Source organism: Halichoerus grypus, chromosome 3 (assembly GCF_964656455.1).
Source record: "Halichoerus grypus chromosome 3, mHalGry1.hap1.1, whole genome shotgun sequence".
Classification (NCBI taxonomy): Eukaryota; Metazoa; Chordata; class Mammalia; order Carnivora; family Phocidae; genus Halichoerus; species Halichoerus grypus.
Genome location: NC_135714.1, coordinates 4,783,073 through 4,808,348, shown reverse-complemented (window position 1 = coordinate 4,808,348; position 25,276 = coordinate 4,783,073). Strand labels below are relative to the sequence as shown.

Here is a 25,276-nt window from a genome sequence, read left to right as displayed (position 1 = left end):
GGCCGGAAGCCTCTGGGAGTTGTGCACAGGTGTGGGGTCTGGCCTGGGTGGCAGAACCCCCCCCGCCTCACCCTGCTCACCTCCCCCACGTCCCTCGTTCGTTCTTTGCTGTGTGAAGCCTGAGGGTCACTCTGCCCTTTGTACTGGGTGCAGATTGCGGGAGCGGCCGCAGGGGTTGTGTGTCTGTTCTGTGTAGGAGGTGGTAGCAGGCAGCTGCTTCTCGGGGTCCGCCGCCACGGGCGAGCGCGTCTCCTCTGGCCCCTTACAGATGAATCATCTCCATTTGGTTATGACATGCCGAGCCCCCACGGTTCACGTTTGCACGGAGCCCTCCTTCTGGAGTCCCGGCACCCGCTGCCGCTCCTGGGATGTGCAGAGCCTGTCATGGGCTTGAAAGTATCGGTTCCTCTGCCCTTGATGGACTGGGGGGGCCGAGGCTCGGGAGGGCAGCCCTTGCCTCAGGGGTGGCCAGGTCACAAGCCCCTCTCCCTCCCCGGCAGCCAGGGCTCCTGTCTCCACCAGCGAGGCCCTGTGGCGAGGGAGGAGGGGAGCCAGGTGCGTTCCTCCAGGTGCTTGAGGTCTAGAAGGGGACACTGGCTCACAGGAGTCCGGAAACCCTGGCAGAAGGTTGGGATGGGAGGGGAGCCAAGGGATGGACTCCAGGGGCCTAGAGGAGAGGAGCCAGGACCTGCAGGACTGGGTGGGATTGAGGGAGGTTCGGTCTAGACCGTAGAGCCTGGGGACGACGTCACCGCACGGACATGGTGTTGACCAGGGGAAGGACCCGCTAGGACCAGGGGCTCGGGGGTGAGCCGTTCACTTGGAGCAGAGCTTGGGTGGTGGGCAGAGTGTTGAGGATGGCAGCGGGGCTCTGGTGCTGGCTTGCTTCCGATGCCCTGTCTTTGTGTCCACCCCCCCCCAGGTGGTCAAGTACCCCTTGCATGCCATCATGGAAATCAAAGAGTACCTGATCGACATGGCCTCCCGGGCGGGCATGCACTGGCTGTCCACCATCGTCCCCACCCACCACATCAACGCCCTCCTCTTCTTCTTCATCATCAGCAACCTGACCATCGACTTCTTCGCCTTCTTCGTCCCCCTGGTCGTCTTCTACCTGTCGTTTGTCTCCATGGTGATCTGCACCCTCAAGGTCTTCCAAGACAGCAGGGCCTGGGAGAGCTTCCGCACCCTCACGGGCCTGCTCCTGCGCTTCGAGCCCAACCTGGACGTGGAGCAGGCTGAGGTGAACTTCGGCTGGAACCACCTGGAGCCCTACCTCCACTTCCTGCTGTCCGTCGTCTTTGTCATCTTCTCCTTCCCCATCGCAAGCAAGGACTGCATCCCCTGCTCCGAGCTGGCCGTCGTGTCCGTCTTCTTCACCGCCACCAGCTACGCGAGCCTGAGCACCTCCGCCGAGCCCTACACCAGGAGGGCCCTGGTCACCGAGGTGGCCGCTGGCCTGCTCTCCCTGCTGCCCAGCCTGCCCTTCGACTGGCAGCACCTGAAGCTCCTGGGCCAGACCTTCTTCACCGTGCCCGTGGGCCACCTCGTCGTCCTGAACGTCAGCCTGCCCTGCCTGCTCTACGTCTACCTGCTCTACCTCTTCTTCCGCATGGCGCAGCTCAGGAACTTCAAGGGCACCTACTGCTACCTGGTGCCCTACCTGGTCTGCTTCATGTGGTGCGAGCTGTCCGTGGTCATCCTGCTCGAGTCCACCGGCCTGGGGCTGATCCGCGCCTCCGTGGGCTACTGCCTCTTCCTGTTCGCCCTCCCGATCCTGGTGGCCGGCCTGGCGCTGATGGGCGTGGTGCAGTTTGCCCGCTGGTTCCTGACCCTGGAGCTCACCAAGATCGTCGTCACCGTGGTGGCGTGCAGCGTCCCCCTGCTGTTCCGCTGCTGGACCAAGGCCAGCTTCTCGGTGGTGGAGATGGTCAAGTCCCTGACGCGCAGCTCCATCGTCAAGCTCATCCTGGTGTGGCTCACGGCCATCGTGCTCTTCTGCTGGTTCTACGTGTACCGGTCGGAGGGCATGAAGGTCTACAACTCCACGCTGACCTGGCAGCAGTACGGCTTCCTGTGCGGGCCCCGGGCCTGGAAGGAGACCAACATGGCCCGCACGCAGATCCTGTGCAGCCACCTGGAGGGCCACCGGGTCACGTGGACGGGCCGCTTCAAGTACGTGCGGGTGACGGAGATCGACAACAGCGCCGAGTCGGCCATCAACATGCTGCCGTTCTTCATCGGCGACTGGATGCGCTGCCTGTACGGCGAGGCCTACCCGGCCTGCAGCCCCGGCAACGCCTCCACGGCCGAGGAGGAGCTCTGCCGCCTCAAGCGCCTGGCCAAGCACCCCTGCCACATCCGGAAGTTCGACCGCTACAAGTTCGAGATCACGGTGGGCATGCCGTACAGCGGCGCCAACGGCTCCCGCGGCCCCGAGGACGACGACGTCACCAAGGACATCGTGCTGCGGGCCAGCGGCGAGTTCAAGGCCGTGCTGCTCAGCCTGCGCCAGGGCAGCCTCATCGAGTTCAGCACCGTCCTCGAGGGCCGCCTGGGCAGCAAGTGGCCCGTCTTCGAGCTCAAGGCCATCAGCTGCCTCAACTGCATGGCCCAGCTGTCCCCGGCGCGGCGGCACGTGAAGATCGAGCACGACTGGCGCAGCACCGTGCACGGCGCCGTCAAGTTCGCCTTCGACTTCTTCTTCTTCCCGTTCCTGTCGGCGGCGTGAGGCTGCGTGCGCCGTCAGGCCCCGCCCCCGTGTGGCCCGCCGGCCCAGCGCTGACGCCGCGTGCGTGCGCGTGCGTGTGTGTGCGTGCGCGTGCGCGCGTCGGAGACCCCGGGCACGTGCGGCCGGCCCCCCTCACGCCCCGCCCCCCCCAGCGCCCGCTCTGTGCGCTTGCAGCGCCCGCGCCCTGGGGAGTTGCATGCAGTGTCGGCCCACAGCCGCGACCCCGCCGAGCGAAGCGGGGCTCCCCCGCCCCGAAGAGCCCTTTACGGCTGAGCCGCCCCGGGCGCTGTTCCCCTTTGTGTTGGATTTGTTTTTTAAAGAATCACGTGTGCTGCTGTGTGAAGTCCTGAGAGCATTTCTTATTTATTTGGTCACTGCTGAGCCTCGACCGCCGTTTGCCGATCTAGGGCCGACACAGGGGCCGACGCAGGCCCGGGAGCCCGTCAGCCCCGGTTCCCGCGGATTCCGGCGGATTCCGGCGGATTCCGGCGCGAGGCTGGCGGGGCGGCGGCTCCGGGCAGAGTGCGCTCGGCCGGGGCTCCGGGTCCCACGGCCCGCCCTGCGGCTCTCCTGGCGGGTGGCTGTGCGCGAGCTGCCGAGGGTCTTGATGCGTCCACCGGAACCGGGAATTGGGAAGATTCTGGAGTGTCCCTTTGTGGCGCCCAGAAGAGCTTGGCCACGTTCAGGACTGGGAAGCAGAAAGTGAAGGTCCTCAAACAGCCAAAATAAAAATATTTCATGAAATCTCTTTGTCTTTTCTTCATTTAAACTTTTCTTGTACATTCGTGAACAGCTGTCTGTACTTGCAGTGAACTCACTAAAGTGACTTACGAAGAGCAGAACTGACATTCTCAGTAGCTGACCACCCCCCCCTTGTGTCCCCCCTCCCACCCCCTGTCCCCCGTCAGTGCGCGGACCCTGGCGCCCCCTCCCCAGTGTTGCCCACGGCTGCCCAGCTGTGCATCACGTCTTACGGGCGGAGGAGCCCACGTGGTCCCAGGGATCCGTCAGGGATCAGATGGCACACACGTGGTTGTTCGTGGTTTGGAGCAGCCCCCGTGGGCAGGAAGTTTGTGCAACCATGTCCTGTGATGCAGGATGATAATGCCACAGAAAGACAATCAGAACTTGAGCCATTTAGGGGTGCTAGAGCAGCTTGGTCCCTCCGTAAACTTATGCCCCCTCAGCGACCTGTGTCTGAGTCCCCCAGGTCTTTTGTCTCTTCCCTGAGGTTGAGGACAAAGCCACCACCCCGCCCCTCCCCAGGGGCAGACCCTCGGTGAGCAGTGGGTCTGTGTCTTTGCAGAGGTCAGGAAACCTGGAGTCCTTCCTACATTCTTTCTGTGGTTTGGAGACCTTGCACTGACTGTTCCGGGGGTGGCTGCCTGTGTTTGGCCACGGCGGATGGCAGCTGCACCCCTCCCGTGTCAACTCCTCCTGCATCATCCGGGGGTCTGCCTGAAATCCCGCGTGCTGGGGGTGCTCGCAGGGCGGCATCCCTCTGTGCGGGGTTTGCTCCCGGGTTCCTTCCCTGGGCGGTGAGGGGAGGTGAAAGGTCAACCTATCCTCCTCTCTGATCCCAGATTTGCGAGGCCACAAAATGCATTCACAGTGTGTCCTTGCCTCCCAGAGTCCCCACTGATGGTCCAGAGAGGGGGGAACGCGGTGACCTCATGTGATCCTTGCACTCGGAGGGGGGAGGTACGGGGACAGCCCTGACACACGGAGGGGAAGACAGATTCAGAGACGGGATCACACTGCACACTAGCCGCAGGACCAGGGCTGCACCGAGATCTGTCCCCTGGGCTGCCACACTGCCACTCGGCCCCCAGCAGAGCCGCCTGCTCAGTGCAGGGGGTGGTGTGGTCTCAGGGGGATCACCCCAGATTGGGGGTTGGACCCCAGAGCTACTGCCTCCATCACAAACCCCTGCGTGGCCGGCAGTGGTTCAGTCCCCGTCCCCGGGCCTGTGCCCTGATCTGCAGAACGGACAGTCTGGGCTATGTCCGTGGCTTCCAGAACTTAGCCATGAAACCCTTTCTCAACTAAATGTACAGAACTCCAATCCACAGAGTGAAGGTGTTATTGTAAATTCAGGGGCAACATCATCCATGGCAGGTGGGAGTACCTCTCCTGTGCCTTCCCAGCTGTCTGAGCTCGGGGAGGTTCCAGCTTTCCAGGCCTGTACCTTTAGACCCTCACTGCACCACCTGGAAGGTCCCCTCTAGCTTTTTAAAAACTTAAACTTGGGGGGTGCCTGGGTGGCTCAGTGGTTAAGCGTCTGCCTTCGGCTCGGGTCATTATCCCAGGGTCGTGGGATCGAGCCCCACATCGGGCTCCCTACTCAGCGAGAAGCCTGCTTCTCCCTCTCCCTCTGCCCCTGCTTGTGTTCCCTCTCTCGCTGTGTCTCTGTCAAATAAATAAAATCTTTAAAAAAAAAAAATCGTTGAGGGGGTGAATAAAGTTTAATCCAAAAAAAAAAAAGAACTTAAACTTGGGGCGCCGGGGCGGCTCAGTCAGTTAAGCGTCTGCCTTCAGCTCGGTTCGTGATCTCGGGGTCCTGGGATCGAGCCCCATGTGGGGCTCCCTGCTCAGTGGGGAGCCTGCCTCTCCCTCTTCCCCTCCCCCTTGCTTGTGCTCTCTCTCTCTCTCAAATAAAATCTCTAAAAATAAATAAATAAAAATAAAAACTTAAACTTGGGGCACCAGGGTGGCTCAGTCAGTTAAGGTCCAACTCTCGGTTTCAGCTCACATCATGATCTCAGGGTCTTGGGATCAAGCCCTGAGTTGGGCTCGGCACTCAGCGCAGGGTCAGCTTGTCCCTCTCCCTGCTCCCTCCCTCCCTCCCTCCCTCCCCATCATAAATAAAATCTTAAAAAAAAAAAAAAAAACTTAAACTTTACTTAAATAACCATGTTTAGTTTGGGTCTGGTTGAGTGGGCCTGGTGTCAGGATGACCTGCCCGCAGCTCCCCCCCAGGCCCCCCAGAACACAGTCCCGCCCTCCGTCCTGCATCACAGGTTTAATTCCTCATGACTGCACATTCAGAAAAGCTTGGCCGATACCTAAAACATTCCTTATTTAACTTAACTAATGAGTCTTGAATATACTTGTTGCCACCCACGAGCAAATATTTATTGCACTGTGATGCTGAGCAGATGCTGCTGCTCCCCAGTCTGAGTCAAACCCAGGTCCCACCCCCAGGAAAGTCACATGGGCCGGATGTCAGTGGCTCTGATTCCATCAGAAGGGCCCCCCTAACCTCAGACACAGGAAGCAGGGAGGGAAGCCCTCCAGCCTGGGGTGGGATCGGGGTCAGGAGGCTCTGGGAGGACAGGGTGCTCCCCATTCTGATAGCAAGGGAGGGACTGCAGTTGGAGAGGTCAGAGGACTACGCATCATTCGGGGCACCCACTGGAAGGCGTCGGGTGTGGCCCAGGAGGCCACGGCTTGCTGGACACAGCTGCAGGTCCAGCGGCCAGGTTGGAAGGGCGCCTGGGTCCTTCAGGCAGCTGGGAGGCCCTCTTGGCTCTGAAGCCAAGGCCCCAGTAAGACCCTGAAAGGCTGTCCCCTGCTTCTCATCCGACCTGGCCGGCTGTGAGCCGTTCAGTTCTGGACACTTGCTCTTCTGACTACTTCCAAGGAGCCATGACCATCAGATTGTCCTTGGCGCCTGTGGCCCCGGGGGCTCCCCGACGTGCTGGCTGTCCCGCTTTCCCGGTGATAACCAGGCTGCTGCCACCTGCCACAGGACCGGGTGTCAGCCTCGTCACGCACTTGCCGAGCTCACGCTGCTGGGGGCCAAGGGTGCCCCGAAACCAGTTTCAGAGCTGGGCTGTGGGTCTGGCACGTCGTTCACATGAACTCACTTGGACTACACACAGAGGTCCCACATAAAGCCCCCCACACACACACACGCTATTTCACATATGAGCATCGTTCAGCGTCATGGGGCAGGACTTGCCCGACATCACATGGCTAGGAGGGAGCAGAGCTGGGATGGGATCCAGGTCCCACTCTTTCTCCCGGGGCCACGAAGAAATCACACTGTGCTGGGGCTTAAATTGTCTCTCCACAACACTGCCCAGAGGGGCTGTCCCTCGGGCCGGCAGAAAAGAACCAGGGGCAGCCGGCTGTCAGTCAACACCGTGTCTAAGCCCCCGCTGGGCCCACCGTCCAGGGAGCGTCAGGGAGGGTCTGCACTGGGGTGAGGGGGGGACGTCTGGTCATGCTTCTGGGGAACAATATGGCACCGGGAAGCTGCTCACGGAAGACCCACTTGGGTGGCACAAAGAACCATGAGGTCTCTTCAGAGTGTCGAGCTGACAGAGGCGGGCGCCCCGAACGGCAGGGACAGACTTGCCCGCGTGTGACAGACCGTGGGCAGCGGGGGCTGGCGTGGGCGTCCCTCCTCCCGGGACCTTGGGGCTCTTTCCCGGTCCACTCTCTCTTCCTTCTCCACTCTCCTTCTTACCCGGCTTGGAGGCAGAAGCGCCTGTCAGCACCCCGAATCCTCGGGCGGCACAGCACAGTCCCGGGGGGAGCCCCGCAATCCACATTCTGCCTCCCCGACCTCGGCGTCTCTATTGACCGGTGTGGCCTCAGCCCCGGCCCCGCGGCTCAGCGTTGCTGGCCACCTGCCTGCCACTGGAACCTGGTGGTCTTTCTTCTGACTCCCCGGCCCAGGGACGCTCCTTGGGCCTCGGCTGACGTCCCGATCTCTCTGTGTCTCCTTGAACCCAGCACCTGAGGACTCGTCTTGCTTGTCCTTTTCGCCTCCCGGCTGCCTCCTCCATTCTGTCCCTGCGGGGCCCGTCCCGCGAGCTGCCTGTCCCAGCAGCCTGTCCCAGCACTCGTTCCCCCTGGCTTGCTGATGAAAACAGGCCCAGGCTTTTGGTTGTTTTTTTTTTTCCTCCAGTTGCAGAGAGAGCATGGTGGGGAGGCGCAGAGGGGGAGGGAGAGGGACAAGCAGACTCCTCACTGAGCGCCAAGCCTGATGCGGGCTTCATCTCAGGACCCTGAGATCCTGACCTGAGTAGAAACGGACGCTTAACCACCTGAGCCACGCAGGTGCCCCAGGCCCAGGCTCTTAGATGGTGACGGGCCCACCCAAGCAGGAGCGACAGGCGTCACATGTGGGCCAGCCGTAGGGTCCCGGCACGCACTGCCCCTGCCCAGTGGTCAGGGAGCCCCACACTCCCCCAGAGTACAGCATGGTTGGGAGTGTCAGGAGCCCCTTGCTCCCGAGGCCCCACCCCCAGGTGCCTCCTGCTCTGCTTCTCGTCCTTGGAAGTTTTCCAGCCTCCCTGGCCCGGTGCATTTCCGGCCAGCGGGAGTGATCGGAGGGAACCCGGGCAACTTCTAGGCGGTGGCCTTAAGGACAGAGGCGCGTTCTGTGCCTGCTCTCTCTTGCCAGCCTTGCGGAGTGAAGCCCCCGCACTAGGCACTCCCAGTCACGGGGCTCAGCTGGGCCTCGCAGGCCGTTCTCCTGGCTCTTGACAGGAGCCACACGGCAACCCCAGGACAGGGGGGCAGGGCCCTGGCACAGCCCCCCCCCCCCCCCCCCGGCCACCCCGTGCTCAGCGGGAGCAGGGATTTCCCTGGCCAGGGCAGAGCCCAGAGGGACAGAGGCTGCTGGGGCTGTAAGTGGCAGACGTCCACCATGCTCCCACCCCGCACGGCTGCAGGGAATCCCGATTTGGGCCAGCAGCGCCAGGGGTCCTGCGGAGACCCTCGAACCCTAGACGAGACCAGCCAGCCTTGGTCAGCCTGCGGATCTGGGCTGCAGCTAACCCCCGTGCTCCCTCCTCATGCTCAGCACGGACGCCGGCTGTCCCCGGTGTCCCCCAAGGATGGTGCGGGCCGTGATGCAGCGTTCCGCAGGGCGGGCCTGAAGGTGGGGTCACAGTGGGAGGGACCAGCGATGATGTCATTAACAGGCTCCCAGGGAGCTCGGCTGCGGGCTGACCACTTACGCAAAGATTCTCTTGTTTAACCCACGCCACCTCCCCGAGCTAGATACTGTCATTCTCCATGCTTTGCGGGTGAGAAAACTGAGAAGCACGGAGGTGGGGGGTGGGGGTAACATCCCCAAGGATCCACCAAAGCCAGGATGTGAGTCCCAGTGCTGGGCTCCAGTGTCCCAGCTCGGAGCCCCGGGGTAGCCGTGCTGCTCACACGGGTGGGTGCTCAGAAGCCCTCCGTCGGGCGAATGATTAAGTAGATTTGCCAAAAGAAAAGATGATCCTTCCAAGGTGAAGTTAGCTCTTACTTGGCACATTCATGAACAAGATGGTCATCAGCACCTCTCATAGGCTTTACAGATGAATTAAACAGATAATTCACTGCTCCAAACGTTCATATCTATTTTGCATGTTTAGATTTCTCTTTTGCATAATTCTAATAATGGATTCCTTTCCATTTTCATTTGTACTTTTGTCCTAATGCTGCCACTGCCTTTTGCAGATTTCAGTCCCTCCTCCCTGAAATTCATCATGTCATCTGACTGCGTGGGCCCTGTGGAAATGCGAACAGTCTCCAGGTAGAGATAATGGGACTTTGTTTTTTTTTTAAAAAAGGGACATGGCTGTTTGGGGGCGCCTGGGTGGCTCAGTCGTTAAGCGTCCGCCTTTGGCTCAGGTCATGATCTCAGGGTCCTGGAATCAAGCCCCACATCGGTCTCCCTGCTCAGCGGGGAGCCTGCTTCTCCCTCTCCCACTCCCCCTGCTTGTGTTCCCTCTCTCGCTGTGTCTCTCTCTGTCAAATAAAATCTTTAAAAAAAAAATTAAAAAAATAAAAAAATAAAAAAGGGACATGGCTGTTTGAAATGAATCACTTGCAAGTTGGGCAATTATTTCAAGCATGAAAAGCTTTTCTGTTGCTAGGAAACCACCCCAGAGCTGATAAGCCTTTGTTCAAGTTTTTCTCACGTGGTTACCTTCTGCAGGTGGCCCTGAAAAGTAGTCTGGGAGAAACAGAACAGAAGACTGGGGAGCTGGGTCTTTCTTCCCAGAAGTGGTGAAAATCAACTGTTCCACACACAGTTTTTAGCTTCCCCCCAACAAAATATAGATCATTTGCTTTTCCTGCTCTCCAGAAAGGCACTGTTTTCCTATTTAATTAACAGAATAACCCGTCTCTTGAGGATGGTGGAGTCCTCTGATGAGCTTTATTATTTTTTAAAGATTTTGTTAATTTAGTCTATCGAGAGAGCCTGAGTGAGTGCAAGAGAGAGTGAGCAGGGGGAGGAGCAGAGGGAGAGGGACAAGCAGACCCCACGCTCACATGGAGCCTGACATGGGGCTGGATCCCACGACCCCGCAATAACAACTGAGCTGAAATCCAGAGTCGGCCGCCCAGCTCACTGAACCACCCAGACGTCCCACCTCTGATGAGCTTTAAAAAGTTCCTATGCTGAATGAATCCCAGTCTGAGATGCTGATGACTGGGCCGTGGGGTCTGGGAGAGCCCCCGGGTGAGGCTAAGGGGCACCTGACCCTGAGAGCCACCGGGAGACCAGCGGTGAGGGGATCAGCTCACCCCCCTGCCTCCCAATCTCCACAGAGCTGGAAGAGCCCTCGGGATGTCAGCCTTCCCAAGGAGGGCACTTGGGCCCAGGGCAAGGGGTCGGGGGACGGCTGACTAGGTCTCTACAGAGACACGGCACCTCCCACGTGCCAGATGCCGTGACAGTGGCTTTGTGGACATCAGCACCCCTGAGTCTCTCGAAAACCCCTCATGCGGTCGATGTTATTGTCACTGCTTTGTAAACAAACCCTGGGCTCAGAGAAGTGCAGTGGCTTGCTGGGACCCCTGTGGCAGTCTCCAGATGGCCCCCAGTGACCCCCAATACCTGCTGCAGCTTCTTGCCCCATGGCCCCAGGATCGGGCTATGTGACCAATCCAAGGTAGCACCTCGGAGATTACAGAAAGACCGTGGCTTTCGGCTTGGGCACTGTCTCTCTCTTAGATCGGTCACCCCGGGTGAGTAGGCTATGCTGGGAACAGCCCACGCGGCAAGGAACCAAAGCCTCAAGCCATGTAAGTGAGCCTGGAAACAGAACCTCCGCCCCAGTCCGTTCTTCACAGATGAAGGACGCCCTGAGCCAGAAACACCCAGCTCACCGATGTCCGATTCCCGACTTTCAGAAACCGTGTGAGACCATAAATGCCATTGTTTCAGACTTCTACCCTGGGGGGCCATTTGTTAGGCGGCAGTAGATAACAAATACAACCTATATGCTGGTCAGTGACGAGGCTGCGATTAAACCTGGGATTGAACCCGGGTCTCCTATAGCTGCGTCCCCAGCGTATCCCCAGGCCAGCAGCCCTGTCTCTTCCAGAATCTCGCCCCCAATCCCCTTAAAAGTCCCCAGGTGCCTTTGAATGTTGTCATGAAGACCTCTAGGCTGTTGGATTTGCCAACCAAGGGGGGTGGCCCCACATTTTTTCCTTACTTGAATCAGTTGTATTTTTCTAGATGTTTTGATCACTCCTGCCTCAGTTTACTTTAATGAAGCTTAAGGCAAGTGCAGTTTTTCTGCTCATAGGGCCACGGCAATGTTCCAAGTCAGCCCAGAGCTGAGCTAAATTGAAAAGATGCCATGGGGTCACCTACACTGGCCCCCAGTCCCCTCTCATCGAGCCCCTGCTCCTGCCAAGACCATTTGTCCTCCTGGTCAGACTCCCTGTTGTCCTGCTTGAGGAGGGGTCTGAGCACCACCCAAATCTCTGTCCCACCAGCCACCAGTTACATGTCAGATGCCCGAGCCTCACTTCCTCAGGGATCCCTCTCAGGATTGCAGAAGATGAACAAGGAAGTGCCCAGCAGGCCCCTGACCACAGCGGGGTTCCCCCCCCGACCTCCCCCCAGTACAGCTCTTACAGCTGCTCTGACCCCCTGGACACACCTTCCCCAGGCACTTTCCAACCTGGAGGACTTCACGTTTAGGTTAAAACGAGGAGGCTGTGTGAATTTCGGCAAGAGGGCCCCCTTTCAGCGAAAAGCAGCAGAAGTTCCCATGCGGCAACTTTGGGGGGCACGTAAATAAGGAATCTAGTACCAGTAGAAATCATAAAGCTGTCTCTCGATTTTGCAGGCTGCACGCGGTCGGCCACTCTTTGCCCCAGGGGTGTCGATGCCGGAAGAACCGGGCACTGAGGTCAAGACAGGATTAAGGTCAGACCCCAGCTCCAGAACCTACGACCGCACAGGACACAAGTCTCAGCTCTGCCTTTACTGTGTGGTCCTGGGCAAGTTCTCTAACCTCTCTGAGTCTCGAGTTCCTCATCTCTAGAACAGGAGCAGTAATAGTACACGTGGTCTACCATGGCATGAAATAATGACTGCAAAGGGCTGAGCTGGTGGCCCTCAGTGGTCACTAGCGTGGTCATTACCATGTGGGCGGTGAGCCTTGGGCAGGTGCCCTAAACTTCCTGGGCTTCCAATAACTCCTCTGGGAAATCAAGACCGTAAGGATGAGCATTTCAGAGTTGTTATGGGAGTCAGTGAGGAATAAATCAGGGCGCCCATGTTCCTGGGCCTGTGGACTGCCCCCTCCCCCATCTTCAGAGCCAAAAATGGCAGGTGGGACCCTCCTGCCACATCTGACCTTCCGTCTCTTGCCTCCTCCCCCTCTGAGGTTCTCTGCTGACAAGGACTCATGTGACAGATGGGTGCCGCCTGATGACCCGGGTAACCTCTCATCTTAAGGTCGCACGTGCACAGCCCCGAGCTGGTGCTTAGCGCTGGTTGCAGCTGCATTTGGTGGAGCTGAGGCCATGACGTCCCTGACCATCCTCTGAGCACCCGCCATGTGCCTGGCGCGTTCACCATCTGAGTTTGAATCCAGACTCCACCCCTCCTTGGTTCTGTGAATTTGGGCGCAGGTTCAATCACTTCACCTCTCTGCGCCCGTTTCTCCATCTATACGGTGGGTATAACAGCAGGACTCCCCTCTTCCCCTGCAAAAGGGATAACGTGGAGCCCAGACGGGTGTGTGGGTCAGCGGCTTGAAACCCGCTCCAACACATGCTGGCTGCGTGATGTCGAGCTACTTCCTTAACCTCTCTGGACCTCCATGTCCTCATCTGTACCACACCCTCATGCTGAAGTGGTGAGAAAGGTCACGACAGGGTGTGAGAATACTGGAAATCACGGTGGGCTATGCGCACCTGCCTCAAAACAAAACAAAGGGCAAAACAACGGTCAGTTATTGAGAGCTTATGTGCCAGACGCTATGCTTTGCAGGCTCTATCCGGTTCACGAGGTTAGCTCCATTTCTCCAGTGATGCAATCAGAGCTCATAAAGGTTAAAAACTTCATCAAGAGCTAGAGGTCGCAGAGCCTGGAGGTGAACCAGCACCCACCGCCCTGGGCTTGGCCTCGTCAGAAACAAATAGCATTCTGAGTCTCATGTTCGATGTAACATTTGTTATTTTATTGGAAAAAGCTGGTATTAACATATTTATAATTTTATTCAACAGTTGAATAATCTGAGATACCGAAGAAAACCAGAATGCACCCATGAGCTACGGAATCCAAAGTGATCAGGTCTGTCTACCTACCACCACATACCCAACGCCACCAAGAGCTCAGTCCTCAGAGTATTAGAATAAAAACAGAACAACCCAACAACTTCACAATGACTATGTGAACGCTCATACATTCAAGAAGAGCAGAAAATTTAAACAGTAAGAAGCAGAGTTTGTGACTATTTTACTGGCCCGTCTGCCACATACGTCTAGTCTTGCCCCCCCCCCCCCAATGTGTCATTATTCACAACTTGCTTTGGACATCACGACTTTCCAGGGATCTGAAGACATGCTTTTCCTCTAAGATCAATTTTCTTTCTTTCTTTCTTTTCCTTTTTGGCTTGGTATCCAAAGTTTAAAACAGGAGTAAAGAACCAGGAACTGTATTAAGACCTCCCTTTGAATGCAGTGTTAAGGGTAGTTACTCTGTAGACGGTAAATGTGAAATCTACCATCTGACAGTAACCTCCAACTGCAAAAGCAAGTCTCCTCTTAGCGTCTGAATCACAAAGGGAAACGGATTGTGCCAAATATCCGCGTAATTGTGTAAGGCCCTCAGAGCTGGATTTTGGCTTCAACAAGTTTTCTATACAATGTACCACATTCTTGAACCTCTTTACAAAGGGGGAAAAAAAAGGAATCCAATCCTGTGATTGTTAATCTTAATTAGAATAGATATGTACATATAATACTGTCCAGGTCACCTGGATTTTACAGTGATATATAAACAAACATTCTTCATTCATGTTGATTTAAAAAACAAAAAACCCAAAACGAAACAACAGACTCATTTCCTTGTGTAAATATCATATGGCCAGAAGTGAATGCACATGCGTTTTGTGCTTTGACACACACAAAAGTATACCATTATCCACTGAGAAAAATCTCGGGTGGGTCTGTTTCCTGGGTTGGGTTACTTCTCGTAAAAAAAAATGTTGGCTTCGGCCTCTGCACTCTGTTCTCTGAATCCCACGCACAGCCAGTGGTTCGCTGTAATTGTAGGCAGAGAAGACGAGTGGGGGGTGGGGGACATGGTCTCCACCACCACACGGTAGGAGCAGGTGCTGCGGAGACAGGCGTTCTCTGAGGCCCTCAGGAAAGAGTCCTCCGGGGCCGGGTCATTAAAGAAAATGTATCTTGAAATGGTCATAACATGCAATTTCCTCCTGGAGGCAGCTCAGTGCACCTGGACAAGGGGCTGGGGCAGAGATGTGGGTGCAGCGAGGCGCCCCCAAGAGGGTGGGGGTCTGAAGTCACCACACAGAGCTTGGCACCACCGGGGTCTTCTCCATTCTCCGTGCTGCGGCTCGGGTCGCCCCGGACCCTCGTCATCGCCCACCTCCCAAGATGAAGAGGTGTTTCCAGAACCTTCCAGGCAAGAACGTTGCTTTAATGCGAGCCGCCAACGTGGTGGATCGGAAAGCGCCCAGTACTCGGGATTCCTGACTCCACCACTTGGTCGCTGCGTGCCTTGGACAAACTGTTCGTTCTGTCGGGGCCCGCTGCCTCATGTGTATAGTGGGGATGGTAATTATTCACCTTTCGTCCCTGGCGCCTGGCACAGAGCCTGGCACTCAGTGAGGGGCTGGTGTTTATGGAGTAAGTGAACGGACACCCACCTTACAGGGTCACGGACAGGGCCCATGTGAGCTCCCACGAGGTGCCCGGTGACCGTGAAGCAGGACGGGAGAGCCCCACGGAGTGGGGACTGAATCCACGCGCCTAACGGGCCGAGTACTGTGCCTGGCCCCCGGCCCACGCTCAGCAAAGGCTGGGTACATGGTGAGAAGAACAGGCACACACACACGGGCGGGTTTCAGTGCCCCCTTTCCTCTCAGGAAACGCCGGACCTGGGGTATTGAAAGACACTAAAAGAGGAGCTTGCACCTGCCAATTCTCAGCATGAATTCACGATCCAAAAGGCCAAGGGAAGACCCTCGGCTCTGAGACAGTGGAAATTGCTCCATTGATAACCAAAAGAATCCCTGGCTGGCTTGTTTGAGTCTGTCCTCTGTCCCCAGAGCCCTGATCTGGGGCCTGGGGGAGGGGGGTTCCCAGGGCGCCCACTTCCCCTGAAAGTTGCTGCTGGAAGAAGACAAGCATGAACCCAGAGATGTCTAAGTCCTAATCGTGGAACAGGCAGCTCACGGTTAAGTACGGGAATGAAGGGCCTGGACCCCAAGGCCACGATCACGTCCATTTCACGGTCTGTGGCTGTGAGCCCTCCTGACTCCTGTCTTCAGAGAGTGTGGCCAGCAGAGGCCGCCTGGGCCGGAGGGACAGGGCCGCTCCGGGCTGCGCTGCCCGTGTCCGGGACGGGGCTCCCCGCGCACCTAGTGCATCTCGGAGTTCACCTTGTCCTGGAAGATGTACAGGTTGTTGGTGGCCGCGATGGCGATGATGTTCTCGGCCGGGTGCCAGGCCGTGTGCAGGATCTTCTTGGTGAAGTCCAGGCTGTCCACGCTGATGTCATCCCGCCTGCGCTTGCCGCCCACGCACACGCGCCGCGGCTTGAGCACGGCCCGGGGCTTGCTGCTCTCCCTCGACGCCTCCAGGGTCACGTCGCGCTTGGTGTTCCGGTCAAACATGCGGAAGAAGTTGTTGTAGGCCCCGGTCATGATGACGCTGGCGGGAGGAGGAGAGACGTCAGGTGGGGAGGAGGCCAGTGGAGATGCGCCACACCCCCGGGGACAAACCCTGGGCTGCAGGGCCACCCCCTCCCCCAGGGGAAGAGACAGTCCGGTCCCCACCTTCCCTCCTCTTGGGCTCTGGTCCTCCCTCACAGCTCAGCTGCCATCCACACGCGGGCTCCCCTCAGACCCCTTAATGCTCTGCCCCAGACACCACGGAGAAAATTCTCCCGTACTCTCCCTTGCCTCCAGGAGAGGCCTGGCCTTCCAGAGAGACTAGGCACCAGCAGAGGGCAAGTCAACACAGAAGCCGCCGGCCCACCTGCAGACTCCAAGGCCGACCCAGGGCTGGCCCCGACCCCAGCCGCCGCACCCTTCGCCGCGGGCACCCAGCACCCTCCTGCTCTGAGTTAAGACTAAGTGCCCTTTGCACACCAGTGCTGTGCAGGTGTTCATGCCCTTCCCTGTCCTGCTAGACAATCTGACATTCGTGATCCACTGCGTTTCTCTGCCCCCCACCTCCCCCAAGGAGAAGGGGTTCCTGGGGCGTGGGAGGAAGGCCGTGTCAGTCTGCTGGGACAGTGAGGATGCCAGCTGTGGGGCCTGGGCCTAGAGAAGGGGTTTTGGGGTTTGGCTCAGGAGAGGCCCTGGAGCAGCCAGGCAGGGAGAGGGGGGCAAAATAAGGAGGAGGGAGGGGATTCCAGGAAATGAGGTCCCCCTCAACGTTCTTCAGGGGGTTGCGTACAGATTGGAATTCCTTTCCTCCCTTGGGAAGCTGAGCGTGTTTCTTGGGGGCGTCACTGCTCCGAGACAGAGCCCCGTGGACCCCTAGTTTACAAGGGTTATGCACATGGGCCATGTCTTCAAGATTGCCCATCAGGGGAACAATGCAGACGAGCAGATGCCAGAGGCAGACGTCCCCGGACAGACCAGGAGACGTTGTCGCATCAGGCACCTGGGCTTGGGAGGTCAGACGCTCACAGAGGGGTTCGGGGGCCCTGGACGATGCTGAGTCACAGCCTGAAAGTGACATGTCTCCTTGTAACGTGTTCCCTTCCGTGGGAGAACGTGGGCTGGTAAACAGACACGGGGAGAGTAGACGCAGGGCCCTCCCTCCCCGCAGCATCTCTACCAGAGCCGGTGGGCCATCTCTCAATGTCAGCCCCTTCTAGATGGTGGGGAGGCCTCACAGCGGCCTGGCTCCTGGACCTGCCCGAGGGGAGCGATCTCCCCGGCAGAGGGCAGGGGCTGGGCTGACAACCGTCTGTCTCTTTTCTCACTGAGAAGGCGGCCCCTCGGAGTTCCGATCCTTCCCAGGAAGGACCTCGGGTTCTCGGGGCCTGGCGAGTCTGGGCCAATAGTTCCTTGGAGGGAAGTAGAGGCTTTGGGTTCCCACCCACGAGCGGCTTCGGGGCCTCCCCTGCCCGCCCTGCGCGTGCGGTTTCTGGAGACGGCCTGCACCCACAAGGCGAGGCTTTGCGCCAGAGTCCACAATCCGCAGTGCCACCCTCTGCTGTCCCCTCCCCTGCCACCCAAACTGCTTTGTCAGACCTTGTGTTGCGAGATCAGTGGGCGGGGGAGGGTGCTTGAGGGCAGTGGGGGTGAACACCCCCTCCAAAAAGCGGTTCTTCTGCAATGTTCCTGGGGTGTCCAGGCAGACCCAGGCGGGGGTCACCTGGACCCCAGCAGAGGACAGAGGGCACATGCCAAGTGGGTGACTGGAGAAGAGCTCCATAAAGAGGTTATGCACAAATGTTCTGGAAGGTTCTAAAGGAACCACAGGGAAAGTGCCGAGCCCTGGGGCTGCAACATCCCCCCAGGCCTGAGGGGTGAGGGGAGGAAGGCTGACAGACAGAGAGACAGATCTGTGTGAAGAAGGTAGCTGACTGGACCTGTGCCCACAGGGACACAGCTGGCTCAGAGGACAAGGAGGGACGTGGGACAAATACCCCGTCTCTCTCTGCTGCCCTCAGACCTCCTTCTGGTGTCCCCACTGGTTGAAGCTGGCCACAAGCCAGAGGGCACGGCGGCTGCCGAGCCAGCCCCTGGTGGTCGGGAGCCAGAGGGGCAGGCGGGGGACGCCTCACGGCGCTAGTCACCGTGGGCAAGTGTCTGGGGGGCCTGTCTCTACCACTCGGTGGGGGCTCCTGGGGCAGGCGTGTCTCGTCTGAGCCCCAAGGCCTGGCTTGGCCTCACTGGGGGAGCAAATGCTGACCCTCAGCCGCAGCCAAACAGAACGGGGCCAAGCCGAGTGCCCTGGCCCGGTGCTCGGGGAGAAGGCCGCAGATGCTCTGTGAACCGTAGGGAAGGAAGGGCCAGAAGCTTCTCTTGTTCTGCGGCACCTGCAAGTTCAGAGCACCCCGTGGGTGCTCTAGGGGTATGAGTGAGTGAGTGCAGCAGAAGGGTCACAGGCCTTCACAAAGACCCCCGGGCGGAGTCCTAGGAAAGCCGGAGGCCGCCTCGCCCATCCCCCCTCTGCACCTGACCTGGGACAGGGCAGGGCGGGCGGAGGGGCGTCTCTGCAGCTGTGCCTGGGGGAGGGGCGCAGCCAGGCAGTCCGGCCTTTTCTGGAGGTCTGTGGCATCTCTGGCGGGGAAGGCAGGCTGGCTCTACTCTCTTCTGTTCCCTAACTCCGTCTCTATAACCTTAATCTGTGGGAACAAACCCGTTGCTTGTAGAGACAAAGACGTGGCTCGTGGGGAGGTGCAGGGCCGCGCTGTGTGGGGGCGGGTGGGGAGAGGCCTTCCCGCTCCCACCTTCCAGAAGAAGCCCCTCTCCTCACACATCAGCTTGTCCCGAGGACGGCCGGGTTGGCTCGAACGTCCCCCCAGGTTATGACCCGTGAGGCCTCTCCCGCGTAGCACGGATCCCCCCGTGTGAGAACGGGGAGTGGGCTGGTGACTTCGTCATTGGAAGCCAAGCCCACGGGGCTTGTCACAGGGCTGCCCTCAGAGCTGGCGTGCGGGCCAGTGGCAGCCCTCGGAATCCAGGCGTCTGGCCACCGCAGCCAACAGGAGACAGTCCAGCGTGGGACCCTCGGCCGGGCCAGGCCATCACCCGAGTACCCTCCCTCGAGCTGCAGCTCAGAACTGAGACCAGGCCGCGGGAAGGGGACAGTGGACAAAAGGTCAGAGACCCAGAGCTGTTCTCCTGCAGAAAGACAGGCCCCCAACATCAGGCCCCAGGGAGCCCACTGGAGACCTAGGGACGCCAGTCAGTCCAGGGGGCTCCCGGGGCCCAGCCCGTGGAGCGCCCGTGTTCGGGGCTTTAGAAGGCCCATGCCGGAGGACAGAGCTGGGGACAAGGACCAGATGATGTCAGCGTTGCCACCAAGGCTGAGGGGCAAGAGGGGCCACCCTGCGGCCCAGTGCCAGAGTCCCAAGGCTGACGGGCAGGGGGGCTGCAGGGGGCTCGTTGGTTAACTCTTGCAATAACGAGTGGACATTCAGGGACAGATCCTCATGCAGCCCGGGAGGTGACGACCCCACTGGGGGGTTTCTGCACACATCTCTTGCTTTCCAGAAAAGGGGGTATGTTTTCTCGAAAGCTCCACCCGGGTCCCTGTGGTGGACGGTGGATGGGAAACCCTGGCCCCCGGGGCCACCCCTGAGGGTGTACGCGACCCAGCTCTTGTCCATCCTCAGATACCCTGAGGGTGGTTTGACTCCAGCCCTTCTCCTCTACCTTCACAGCCCACATCACCCTCGTCTCTGGCCCCGAGGGACGGCTACAACAGCCTGCTCACTGGTCCCCCTGCTTCTGACCCCCAAGCCCATTATCCCCCATGCTGCACTCTCTCATGGCACCCACCCCAGGGAGGCCCAAGAGCACTTACTCACCCTGAGACTTAACCTCTGCCCTCAACACTGAGCTATGGCCACACCCGTTGGCCCTCAACATCAGCGATGGCCACTTCTTTCCTGAGGCTTCTGCCATGCTGTTCCCCATGCCCCAGTGCCCTTCCACCCTCTGTGGGCAAATTCCTACTGGTTTCTTGAGACTTGAGGGCACCTCCTCCAGGAGGCCATCCCCAGACCCCTCCCCTGATGGGCCCCCAGCCACTCCCCTCCTGCCCAGGGCTTCCCTCTGAGCTTTGCTCTAGTCTGTGCCCTGCAAACCACAGGGTCCTGCCACGTAGGCACCGGGTCCCATCTCTGCTGTGTCCCTGGTGCCCTGTGCTCTTGGGGGTCCCAAGACTGGAATCTGCAGATCCCAGGCTCATACCTGCACAGACAGGAAGCACGTTAAGGGCAGACTGTGCCACGTGCCCTGCAGAGGGGGATGCTCAGACCTCGGGGGTCACCAGCTGGGATGAACTCTGACCTCCCGACCCAGGACAGCAACCCATCAGGCCTGTCTGGCTCAGCAGACAAGGGCGGAGTCGGAGGGACCCGCCTGTGGCCCTGCCAAATGCCCCCCTCACTCGCACAGCAGGTGCCCCCTGGTGTCAGGTGCTGGGCCGGGCTGGGCCACGGGGAAGGCCCCCACCTGCCAGGAGCCCACAGCAAATGCACAGGTAGGCCGTGCTGATGAGCCCAGGTGCCCTTGACCGCAAGCTTTATTAGAAGGTGATCCTGCTTTCGCTCCCTCCTCGTCACCCACCATGCCCGGCCCTGGGACTCAGGGGACATTGCTGAGATGCCAGCAAGAGAAAGGGGGCTCTCCCCTTCCCCCAGGGCGAGCAGCTGTGGCACCCCTTCCTTCGTCTGGCCTCACCCTGTGACCTCCGCCCTGCACCAGGCTGCCCTATTTGGTGGTCACTCCCAGAGCCTGCAGACGAGAGGGGCCACCTGTTGGCCGCAGACCCACCCAGGGTGCTCACAAAACCCACAGCAGCCCTCCTCGGGGGTAGACTCAGGAGCCTGGGGCCAGGGCGCAGCTGTGGTTTCCAACACCCACGCTGGATGGCGAGTCTGAGATCCCCATGGGGCCAAGCCCTCCCCTCCCTGGGCCCAGAGCTGCTGCGGAGCTCAGACTGGGGTCAGGAATGCGGTGGGGCAGCCCCAGGCGCTGGGCGGTCTGGGGCTGGTGACTGGCCTCACCGTAAAAAATGGGGTCAGAGGCCTTTCTCTCTCCACCTGCTTTACTTGGGCCTAAAAGGCAAAGGCACGCCCCGAACCCAGGTATTGTGGGCAGGTGCTCGGGCCAGCACCCCTGGGTCCAAATTCTAGCTCTGCCCTTAACCTGCTCCCCCCACCTCCATGCAGGTTTTCCCATCAATAAAATGGTAGTAACGAGGAACCCCAACTCCTGGTGAGCATGGCATGGGATTCTTGGTAAAACGGGGCAGTGTGGGGCTCGGGAAACTCCAAGAGGTATTTCTTGCTTCTAATCATTCCCCCGGCCTGAAGCCCCGGCTTGGTCTGAGACAGGACGCCCCAACTAGGGGAGTGGAAGGAAAGAGTGGATGAGGAATGATTCTCAGGGAAGGGTCCTGCTGGAGCCCCCCCACCTCCAGGCCAGGAAGGCAGAGAAAAGAGGAAGGCAGCCGCCCCAGTCCCCTACCCCGGCTTCTGATCCACCAAGGGGAAGGCCGAGTGAGGTCACTAAAATCACTGGCAACCCACAAAATTGGGCGGAAGAGGGAGCCCCCTCCCCACCTGCACGGAGGAGGGTCTCTCTCATCTCAGAGCACCAGGTCCCAGCTCCCTGCAAACCACGCCCGGACAGAATGGCCCACTGCTTACATTCCAGAAGGTTCCCTTAACAGAGAAAAGCCCCTGCCCCTGGACTGTGTCTAGGCAGGTTGCTTCACCTCTGCTCGCCTCATTTTCTTCATTTGCATGGGGGGGGGGGACTTCAGTCACCGCTCTTGTCCCCAGGGCTCTTTGCACTGGGCACAGCTGAGGGACTGTCGAGCTCCGGGCTCTATGCGCCCCCTGCTGGCCAAGCAAGGTATCCAATAATCATGTCCAGGCTGACTGGCTCAAAAAGTAAGCATGTAACCGGAAGCCAATCCGACCCTCCAAGAGACCTTCCCATAGATGCGGGGAGGGTTGTGGGTGGTGAGATCAATGCCACGGGAACTATTTAGGAGCGTCATCCCCAGCAGCGACGGGAGCTGCAGGACAGGATGAGGCTAGTGTGTAAGGAGAAGCAGGGAGGCGCAGAGATGGGAACAGAGAAAGCGACGGCCCCAGGGAACACCTGAGCCCTGGGGCAGCCTTCCCTGTACCCGCCCAGAACAAGCTTAGGCTTGTCTGACTTTCTGCAACTGGAAGATGCCTGGTTGACACAAATCTCTTTGTCCCAGGCAGAACAGATCAAGGAGAGCTTCCTGGAGGAGGTGTTCAGGATGAAGTGGAAGGAGGTGGCCCACCCCTGTGCCTTCGGGAACATTAATAGCCACTGACCAGACACTCCTGAGGCCCCGAAGGAGCAGCTCAGGATGGGCTGGGCCCCAGTCACACCCCCAAGGGCACCCCATCCAACAGGGAAGGCAAGCGGAGGCAAGGAGAAAATGTGATAAATGCCAAGACATAGATGGAAGATTCAGGAGGTTGGGCGGGGGGGCGGGGGGAAGCAAGATGGAGAGTGCCCTGAGGGCTTCCTGGAAGAGACAGCCTTCAGTTGAGTCAGTAATCTGAGGTGACAGCAGGAGTGAGCCAGGTGCAATGCGGCCAGGATTTCAGGGTACGGGAGCAGAGCTGGTTGTGAAGGGGAGCCACTAAGGGGAGTGGCAGGACCCCCAGGGATGGGGGTGGCTGCCATGTAAAGTGCATGGCAGGAAGTGGCGTGAGAGGCACTGGGAACAGAGCTGAGCTCCAGGCTGGGCACCAACCAGGACAAGCTTGGTGGCTCGTCTCTTGGGAGCCAGGCATGGGCTGGTCACGAGTGCCCCCTGGTGGTGACGTGGAGGAAGGGCGTGCAGCAGTCACGGCCAGTGGAGACCCCCACCCTGTAGTGTTGGAATCCCCTTTAGCCAGCAATAAGTCTCTCTCCTGAGATTCTAATGGACCCCCCACCCCAAAAGCCACTGCTGGTGCTCACTCGGGAGCCCCCAATGTGTCAGGGTCTGCAGCTCAGGGGTATTTGAGAAGCCCTGTCCTCACTGGGGGTGTCTGGGGTCAGTCTGAGTGCAGGCACCTGGAGGGAATGCTGTGTGTCCCTTCTGACCCTCTGTGTCAGCCTGGTCTCAAGGCAGGGCCTCCACCCTGGTTTTCTAAGTGTTATTGGACAGAAATCCTGTGATCAGCGTGCTGGTGTCTGATGGAGAGCATTGCCCTGCTCAGAGACCCCCGTGGGCCAGGGGAGCCCCAGGATGTCAGCAGCAGCTCTAGGGGATCCCCACCCCCAGACACGGTGGCCCAGCCCCACGTGGGGCCAGCCTGTGTGCAGGTGGCTCCCTCCCGGCCCGTCCCTGTGGTTTCTGGGCCCTCCTCCGCACCCCCACCCTATGGTCTCAGCGTAGCCCTTCCTATCCACACCTGCCCTGGGCTGAGCCAGCAATGGGGAATCAGGAGCTCACATCAGGCCACTTCCCGGGTGGGTGGGGCTGTGAGATGTGGCTGGACTTGGGGAACCCCTGCCAGCCCCAGAGGTGCGGGAGCGGGAATGTGCCCCCCCCCATGGCCCCAGCGGGCCTGACCTAGGGGAGCCGCCAGAAAGAGGCGGGTGCAGCTCTGATGCGGGGTGGGGGCAGGGTGCACGCCACTGGCTGAAGCTCTCCGCCCCAGGGAGGTTCAGCCCTCAGTCCCGACGACCCGGGGAAGCGGCCGTGCGGCTAGGGACCCAGACGGACAGTTTCCACTACGGAGACCGGCGCTCAGGGTGGAGGCAGGTGTAGTCATGGACAGCGGCGTCCTATCCCGCCCCAGCGTGGGAGGGCCGAGGGCTCTGGGCGCCGCAAGAAGCCGTGGGCCCCCCTCCGACACCGTCATTCAGCAAGGCTCACGAACAGCACATTCGCACGATGCTAGGTCAGCAGCCCAGGCCCGGCCCAGCGAGGGGGCCTCGGTCCCAGGTCTGGGGGTTACCTGTCGCTCCCGTTCCAGGCACATTCAAACTTGTCGAAAATGCAGTCGTTCTCATACAGGGAACAGAGCTTGCTCCGAAGGTAATCATGGACCTAGTGAGAGAAGGCGCAGGCTGAGCTGGGGCAGGAGGGGTCCTGGCCCCTGCAGCGAGAAGGGTCTCCCTGAGGAGTGAGGGGCTATGCCCTCGGGGGTCCGGATGGCCCGCCCGACTCAGCCCTGCTTATTGAGAAGGGCCCACCGCCTGTCACGGCCGACCCCTGAGCTGTGGCCAGAGAGGGGACAGTCACAGTGACAAAGGGAACCACACTGTAGGGACCAAATCCTGGCTCCACCCCTCCCCCAGCTGTGTGATCCTGGACAAGCGACTTCACCTCTTTGAGCCTTGGTTTCTTCCTCCTTCGAGTGATAAGAGCACATACCTCATGGACTGTTGTGGGATCAACCCAAGGAGGCTGCCTGGTGTGGGGTCCTGCCCTCTGAGGTTAGTAACAGTCACCATGAGCACAAATCATGGAGGAAAGGGGAAGGCAAACGCACACGGGCCTCTCGAACATGATCTCAGTAGGTGGCACTTGTCCTGTTTTGTGGATGAGGCACTGACCCTCAGAGAGGGTGAGTAACTGGCCCAAAGTCACACAGCTTCTAAGTGGAAGACCAGGACCCTTTTCCAGAGTCACCTGATACCACGGGAGAGATGGCGATGCCCCTGTGGCCGCGTCCACCTCCCAGCAGCCTGATCCCCAAGCTCTACACCCAGAGGGCCTCATGGGGGCTGGCTCCCTGCAGAGGATGTGGTCCTGCCCCCTGGGTGGGGCAAGGGGAGGGGACAGCGGTAACCCAAAGCCTGAACGCCTGTGCGACCCAGAGAGTCACTTAACCTCTGTGAGCCTTAGGTTTCCCACCTAGAAAGGGGGTCATGAGACCCCCCCAAGCAGACAAGTGCGGGGCAAGGCACCGATAGGTATTTGGGACCCTGATTAACTGGAGGGACAGACAGAAATACAGCTCAACTCCTGTTGGGCAGCGACTCGGGCCACAAGCCAAGGGTCAAGGGCGGGGGGGTGGGGAGGGGAGAGGAAAGAAAAAGGGGTTCATCCTTTTCTGTCTGGGAACCTCTTACTCATCTTTAAAAGGAGGGGTGCCCCACCGGCCGCCCCCATGGGTCCCCAGGCTGAACCGTCTCGTCCCCTCCGGGGTGTCGGGGCAACTGTGGCTCCTGCCCCGACTTTCTGTGTTCGTGTGGACCCCCTCCCCTGCGAAGGTTCGCCCCGGTCTCACACAGTGACTTCCCTACCTGCCCGCCCGCCCATGAAGGGGGCTCCACGGCCCTTCCCCACCCCCACCCCGCCTGCACTCCTGTGCGATCCTCTCCATGCTCTGATGACGAAGCACATGGGGGACCATCT

General features: G+C 59.5%; 2 protein-coding genes across 4 annotated transcripts in view; one reads left to right on the top strand and one right to left on the bottom strand.

Annotated features, from left to right (window-relative positions):
* Window positions 1–2,876, top strand: part of WFS1 (wolframin ER transmembrane glycoprotein) — a 30,524-nt gene extending 27,648 nt beyond the window's left edge. For both annotated transcript variants that reach the window (XM_036104664.2, XM_036104665.2), the window contains exon 8: window positions 923–2,876. In XM_036104664.2, coding sequence (XP_035960557.2) covers window positions 923–2,731 — 1,809 coding nt within the window. In that variant the 3' untranslated portion in view covers window positions 2,732–2,876. The remainder of the gene's footprint in view (window positions 1–922) is intronic.
* Window positions 2,877–13,148: 10,272 nt separating this feature from the next.
* Window positions 13,149–25,276, bottom strand: part of PPP2R2C (protein phosphatase 2 regulatory subunit Bgamma) — a 132,092-nt gene continuing 119,964 nt past the window's right edge. For both annotated transcript variants that reach the window (XM_036104661.2, XM_036104663.2), the window contains exons 8-9: window positions 23,871–23,962; window positions 13,149–15,889 (exon numbers count right to left, since the gene is read on the bottom strand). In XM_036104661.2, coding sequence (XP_035960554.1) covers window positions 15,598–15,889; window positions 23,871–23,962 — 384 coding nt within the window. In that variant the 3' untranslated portion in view covers window positions 13,149–15,597. The remainder of the gene's footprint in view (window positions 15,890–23,870; window positions 23,963–25,276) is intronic.